The 7,682-nt window shown below is 45.1% G+C and overlaps 1 protein-coding gene across 1 annotated transcript; it reads left to right on the top strand.

Annotated features, from left to right (window-relative positions):
• Positions 1-3,595: 3,595 nt before the first annotated feature.
• Positions 3,596-6,755, top strand: TK1 (thymidine kinase 1). The gene is made up of 7 exons (XM_075278152.1): positions 3,596-3,856; positions 4,254-4,285; positions 4,372-4,485; positions 5,396-5,489; positions 5,572-5,661; positions 5,777-5,896; positions 6,489-6,755. The coding sequence occupies exons 1-7, from the start codon at positions 3,791-3,793 to the stop codon at positions 6,663-6,665; spliced, it is 693 nt and encodes a 230-aa protein (XP_075134253.1). The 5' UTR covers positions 3,596-3,790; the 3' UTR covers positions 6,666-6,755.
• Positions 6,756-7,682: the final 927 nt, after the last annotated feature.

Here is a 7,682-nt window from a genome sequence, read left to right as displayed (position 1 = left end):
CCTGTACTGTGACATCACTGTGTGTATTATCCTGTACTGTGACATCACTGTGTGTATTACCTCTGTACTGTGACATCACTGTGTGTATTACCTCTGTACTGTGACATCACTGTGTGTATTATCTTGTACTGTGACATCACTGTGTGTATTATCCTGTACTGTGACATCACTGTGTGTATTACCTCTGTACTGTGACATCACTGTGTGTATTACCTCTGTACTGTGACATCACTGTGTGTATTACCTCTGTACTGTGACATCACTGTGTGTATTATCCCTGTAATGTGACATCACTGTGTGTATTATCTCTGTACTGTGACATCACTGTGTGTATTATCCTGTACTGTGACATCACTGTGTGTATTACCTCTGTACTGTGACATCACTGTGTGTATTATCCTGTACTGTGACATCACTGTGTGTATTATCTTGTACTGTGACATCACTGTGTGTATTATCTCTGTGCTGTGACATCACTGTGTGTATTATCTCTGTACTGTGACATCACTGTGTGTATTATCTCTGTACTGTGACATCACTGTGTGTATTATCTCTGTACTGTGACATCACTGTGTGTATTATCTCTGTACTGTGACATCACTGTGTGTATTATCTCTGTACTGTGACATCACTGTGTGTATTATCTCTGTGCTGTGACATCACTGTGTGTATTATCCTGTACTGTGACATCACTGTGTGTATTACCTCTGTACTGTGACATCACTGTGTGTATTATCTTGTACTGTGACATCACTGTGTGTATTATCTCTGTACTGTGACATCACTGTGTGTATTATCCTGTACTGTGACATCACTGTGTGTATTACCTCTGTACTGTGACATCACTGTGTGTATTACCTCTGTACTGTGACATCACTGTGTGTATTATCTTGTACTGTGACATCACTGTGTGTATTATCTCTGTACTGTGACATCACTGTGTGTATTACCTCTGTACTGTGACATCACTGTGTGTATTATCCCTGTACTGTGACATCACTGTGTGTATTATCCTGTACTGTGACATCACTGTGTGTATTATCTCTGTACTGTGACATCACTGTGTGTATTACCTCTGTACTGTGACATCACTGTGTGTATTATCTCTGTACTGTGACATCACTGTGTGTATTATCCCTGTACTGTGACATCACTGTGTGTATTATCCTGTACTGTGACATCACTGTGTGTATTATCTCTGTACTGTGACATCACTGTGTGTATTATCCCTGTACTGTGACATCACTGTGTGTATTATCCTGTACTGTGACATCACTGTGTGTATTATCTCTGTACTGTGACATCACTGTGTGTATTACCTCTGTACTGTGACATCACTGTGTGTATTATCTTGTACTGTGACATCACTGTGTGTATTATCTCTGTACTGTGACATCACTGTGTGTATTACCTCTGTACTGTGACATCACTGTGTGTATTATCCCTGTACTGTGACATCACTGTGTGTATTATCCCTGTACTGTGACATCACTGTGTGTATTATCCCTGTACTGTGACATCACTGTGTGTATTATCTTGTACTGTGACATCACTGTGTGTATTATCTCTGTGCTGTGACATCACTGTGTGTATTATCCTGTACTGTGACATCACTGTGTGTATTATCTCTGTACTGTGACATCACTGTGTGTATTATCCTGTACTGTGACATCACTGTGTGTATTATCCCTGTACTGTGACATCACTGTGTGTATTATCTCTGTGCTGTGTCATCACTGTGTGTATTACCTCTGTACTGTGACATCACTGTGTGTATTATCTCTGTACTGTGACATCACTGTGTGTATTACCTCTGTACTGTGACATCACTGTGTGTATTATCCCTGTACTGTGACATTACTGTGTGTATTATCCCTGTACTGTGACATCACTGTGTGTATTATCTCTGTGCTGTGACATCACTGTGTGTATTATCTCTGTACTGTGACTTCACTGTGTGTATTATCCCTGTACTGTGACATCACTGTGTGTATTATCCCTGTACTGTGACATCACTGTGTGTATTATCCTGTACTGTGACATCACTGTGTGTATTATCTCTGTACTGTGACATCACTGTGTGTATTATCCTGTACTGTGACATCACTGTGTGTATTATCTCTGTACTGTGACATCACTGTGTGTATTACCTCTGTACTGTGACATCACTGTGTGTATTATCCCTGTACTGTGACATCACTGTGTGTATTATCCCTGTACTGTGACATCACTGTGTGTATTATCTCTGTGCTGTGACATCACTGTGTGTATTATCTCTGTACTGTGACATCACTGTGTGTATTATCCCTGTACTGTGACATCACTGTGTGTATTATCTCTGTACTGTGACATCACTGTGTGTATTATCCTGTACTGTGACATCACTGTGTGTATTATCTCTGTACTGTGACATCACTGTGTGTATTATCCTGTACTGTGACATCACTGTGTGTATTATCCTGTACTGTGACATCACTGTGTGTATTGTCCTGTACTGTGACATCACTGTGTGTATTATCCTGTACTGTGACATCACTGTGTGTATTATCCCTGTACTGTGACATCACTGTGTGTATTATCTCTGTGCTGTGACATCACTGTGTGTATTATCCCTGTACTGTGACATCACTGTGTGTATTATCCCTGTACTGTGACATCACTGTGTGTATTATCCTGTACTGTGACATCACTGTGTGTATTATCCTGTACTGTGACATCACTGTGTGTATTATCCTGTACTGTGACATCACTGTGTGTATTATTGGGGCTAAGTCTCTCTCTGACGGTCTCTATCTATAGGGTCAGTACACCGTTCTCTATTCTCTCTCTCTTCATGTACTGTATATACTGTGACGTATTACACTATATATATAAACTGGGTCTCTCTATGTATATACTGTGACGTATTACACTATATATATATACTGGGGTCTCTATGTATATACTGTGACGTATTACACTATATATATATATACTGGGGTCTCTATGTATATACTGTGACGTATTACACTATATATATATATATATATATATATATATATATATATATATATATATACTGGGGTCTCTATGTATATACTGTGACGTATTACACTATATATATATATATATATATATATATATATATACTGGGTCTGTCACTGTATATACTGGGTCTCTCTATGTATATACTGTGACGTATTACACTATATATATACTGGGGTCTCTATGTATATACTGTGACGTATTACACTATATATATACTGGGGTCTCTATGTATATACTGTGACGTATTACACTATATATATATATATATATATATATATATATATATATATATATACTGGGGTCTCTATGTATATACTGTGACGTATTACACTATATATATACTGGGGTCTCTATGTATATACTGTGACGTATTACACTATATATATATATATACTGGGTCTGTCACTGTATATACTGGGTCTCTATGTATATACTGTACACAGTTCTGTGTAGTTATTGATTTGGCGGTAATCTCCATCTGTCACGTATCTGTCAGTCACGCGCGGCCCCGCCCTCTCTCACTGTTCTGGGCGGGGCTCGGTCCACACCTGTTCCTGTCTGGGACGTTTTTTAGCTCTGTCTCATCCCTGATTGGCTATGGAGTGGAGGGCGGGAGTTGATACGAGCAGCTGATTGGCTGGGCTTTGTACCACAGAGCGGGAACGGGTTTGAAGATTTGAGTTTTGCGGTTTCGCTTTTCTTCAGTCACTTGTGTCCCGGCTTTCCCGCGCTTTGCTCTTTCTCTCTCCTCAGCTCCGCAGACATGAACTGCCTCAATGTGGCCGATGTCATGCCCAGCTCCCCCAGCAAGATCCGGGGACAGATCCAGGTGAGTAGGAGTCATGTATAGCAGGGGCCCCCGGCAATGTTGTAGAGCCACAAGTCCCAGCATACACAGGCTGCCAGGACACGCTGGGACTTGTGGTTCTGCCCTGTGGCCTCCACATTGATGGTTCTGACATTATATTTGGGTATAATTTAATTTTTGCCCCCCAAAGTAATTGGGGGGGGGGGCACATACTTATGCAATGGCGCCCCCTTGTACCCTGGGCCGCTGCAGCCTTCAGATGTTTGCCGCTACTTGTCTCAGTCCCTAGCTAAAGACATAAGACCGCGTTGCGGTAAGAAAATTCTAAGGTCGCCATTACGTTTTTCCTGCGTTCTTTGCAAATCCGCCAGTCAGTCCGTTCCAAAGTGACCGTCACGTTCCCCGTTTTGTCTTCCAGGTGATATTCGGGCCGATGTTTTCCGGTAAGAGGTGAGATCCGTTTTTTATCGCTGTTGCTGGGAGGGGATGACGGGGGTTGTCGTCTCCGGACATTGACCGTCTTGTCTTTCTCGCAGCACGGAGCTGATGCGCAGAGTTCGGCGCTTTCAGATCGCGCAGTACAAGTGTATGGTGATAAAATACGCCAGAGACGTGCGTTACAGCCGGGAGCAGCTCGCCACGCACGACCGGTAAGGAGCCTTAAAGGGGATGTCCAGTAATGTCACCTGCGTAGAAATACCGGTTTTCAACGGTATGCAAATGAGTCCACTCGCAGCACTGGGGGCGGGCCTCAGCGCTCAAACAGCACTGGGGGCGTCCCCAATGCTGCAGGAGTACTCTCCAGCGCCGCCTCCATCTTCTTCTAGAATGTCCTCTTCACGTGGCTTCAGATTTCTAGGACAAAGCCCACTGCGCATGCCCGCCAGCTACAAGAAAATGGCCGCTTACACTGTATTGTAAGCAGTTGCATGCGCAGTTGGCTTTGCCCAAGGACTAGCAGTTTCAAGCCAGCACTGGAGGAAGACACGTGAAGAGGTTGTTCCTAAAGAAGATGGAGGCGGCGCTGGAGAGTTCTCTCGCAGCATTTGGGACGCCCCCAGTGCTGTTTGAGCGCTGAGGCCCGCCCCCAGTGCTGCGAGTGGACTCATTTGCATACCGACGAAAACCGGGATTTCTACCGAACGGCGGCTCAGAGAAGAATAGGCTTTCTTAAGGCTATTCTGACGTGGTAGGCAGAAAAAACAAATTGAGTTTTAATGATGGGATCCCTTTTTTTGGTTGCAAGAGTATTGCTATCCTTTAAAGGGGACCTCTCTCTGCAACTCCCATTGTTATAGGGGTCTCTGAACAATACCGGCCTTTCCTGACCTCGTTGGCTCCTATATACTATATACTCTCCAGTAGTCAGACCAACCTGGAGCGCCAAATCTCCTGCATATGCTCGGTTATCTGATGCCGTTTTATCTACCAGCAGTCACCACTAGGGGGGCACGCATGGTACATGGATTTATTCTGTTCCCATTGACCTCCAATAGTAAATCAGTCTGCAGTGGCTCCCCCTATTGGACTGTGAATAACCTAAGACCCTCCTCTCCCCAGGCACACCATGTCTGCGGTGTCCGCGTGTAACCTCTCTGACGTCTTTACGGAGGCGCTCAACTACTCCGTGATCGGGATCGACGAGGGCCAGTTTGTAAGTATCTCTGTGACGTCGGTGAGGATAAGATCAATAAGTATAAAGCAGAGGAATAAATGTATTTTCTTTGTATCTGCAGTTCCCAGATGTGGTCGAGTTCTGTGAAGACATGGCTAATAGAGGGAAAACCGTAATAGTAGCTGCTCTGGATGGAACGTTCCAGAGGAAGGTGCGTAACGTGCAGGGTGCGGCCTCACCTCGCCACCACTCTCCAGTGATATCTGTAGTTAGAGCGCCGCCTGGAGGTGCAGGAAGTGACGTGTCCTCTTGTCTCATCTCCTCAGGCTTTTGGCGACATCCTCAACTTGGTTCCTTTGGCAGAGAGTGTGGTGAAGCTGAACGCCGTGTGCATGCAGTGCTACCGGGAGGCGTCGTACACCAAACGGCTGGGCGCGGAGAAAGAGGTAATAATACTAGTCAGGGCGGGAATGTGCCCAACTCTTAAAGGGGTGTCCGAGGACTTACATAGTGATGAGTTATACTTGGGATGTGATCGGTGGGGCTCCGACCCCCCCACATATTAGATGGTTCGGGTGAGTGCTGTGGCCTCTGGATGAGTACCCAGCACAGTGCCATACATTGCATAGTGGCTGTGCTTGGTATTGCAGCTTAGCCACATTCACTTGAATAGGACTGAGCTGTTGCTGCACCATATGACTGACCGTGAGGTTATCTGCATGCGTCAGACAGTGGATTGGTGGGAGATCTGGGTGTCATTTTCCACCAGCTGATGTATAGGAGTACAAGGTGTTTGACCCTAACTGGTCACCTATAGATGAATCATCCATATGCAACTCATTTAACCATTTGTGATATGATCAATAGTGACCTCAGCAGTGAGGAGGTTAAACATTGAGCAGGGCCTCCCTCCAGTCATCTCCTCTGCTGTGCGTGCGGACTGATATTTGCAATAAATCTCTATGTATAGTGTACATAGGATGTGGATAGTCCCTGTGACCACTTCTCTCACATTGCACTACCCTCTTCGTCCTGCAGGTGGAGGTGATCGGTGGGGCTGATAAATACCACTCAGTGTGTCGGCCGTGTTACTTCAGGAACCAGCAACCGGAGGGGAAGGAGAATCTGCACCTGACGTTAAAGGACAAAGCATCAGGACTCCTAAGCAGTAAACCCCTGACACCCCGAAAACCTCTGTCACAGCTACAAGTGTAAGCACAAGGCTCCGGACACTGATGGATCTGGTCAGAAGGGGGCGCCAGAGGAGGAAGCACAGATTGCTTATACTTGCAAGGACTGGGTGCAGGTGGCAGGCAGTGTGCATTACATGGGGCTGCATCGGATTGCAAAGATAGGATTTATTTTACCATTAATAACTTTTAATTTTATTTTATTGTTTTGCTTCTGCCCTGGAGCTGCGGGAATATTAATAAGGGAATGGTAGCTACACTTACAGGAGCAATGACTATGGGGGTGCAGGATTGCTGCTCTGAGGGTAGTAATACTGTGTACTTTTCATAGTGGGTGTAAAAGTTGACCCTTAAAGGGCCATACACTCATTTTCATCACATGCTAATCATGCGGTTGTCACCAGAGCTACAGTATAACTCCGACAACAGACTCGGATTGTCCCAAGGCCGCACTGTCCAGGTCAGTCTTAGCGTAATGTGGGCTCTTCAATCGATTATCGGTCCTGAGTATTGGTAATCAATTAATAAGCCTGTTACAGTCCTTTGAGAGGGGTTTGTCTACAAGTATGGTCTGTCCCCTATTGGGGCTCAAACCTTTCTATCGGGTTCTCCTTATTCTGTGATTATTGGGGTCTCAGTGGTTTGACCTGTATCAAGTGACCCCTTGTTCTGTGCGTAGGTGATAAGTTATACTCAATGGCTGCTCGTATTCTTATCCCATTGAAGAACGCTAGTGTTAGCCGCTGAATGGCTGATAACAGAGAGTAATAGATTACAGGAAAGCCAGTCCTAGGCGTCACATTTAGTATCACAGTAAACAGGCACCCGGTAGACCCCTGGCAGGGCGCAGCCGAAGTCCTGGGGGATGGAGCCAATTCCGGAGTAAGGCCGGGTTCACACGATGTCTTTTGGCACGTAATGTGCCACGTAGGCACCGTGGGATCTTTTACGGGCTGTATACGCACCCATTGTTTTCATTGGGAGCCGGTACCGTATATGTGGCGCTATTTTGCGGTTGCCGTAAAATCAAAGCCGCAAAATA

This window comes from Leptodactylus fuscus, chromosome 6 (genome assembly GCF_031893055.1).
Source record: "Leptodactylus fuscus isolate aLepFus1 chromosome 6, aLepFus1.hap2, whole genome shotgun sequence".
NCBI lineage: Eukaryota > Metazoa > Chordata > Amphibia > Anura > Leptodactylidae > Leptodactylus > Leptodactylus fuscus.
This window is presented reverse-complemented; position numbering and strand designations above follow the sequence as displayed.

Coding starts and splice junctions, on each gene's coding strand:
- TK1 (XM_075278152.1), top strand. CDS start 3,791: ATGAACTGCCTCAATGTGGCCGATGTCATGCCCAGCTCCCCCAGCAAG. Junction 4,486..5,395: donor CAGCTCGCCACGCACGACCG/GTAAGGAGCCTT, acceptor TCCTCTCCCCAG/GCACACCATGTCTGCGGTGT. Junction 5,662..5,776: donor ATGGAACGTTCCAGAGGAAG/GTGCGTAACGTG, acceptor TCATCTCCTCAG/GCTTTTGGCGACATCCTCAA.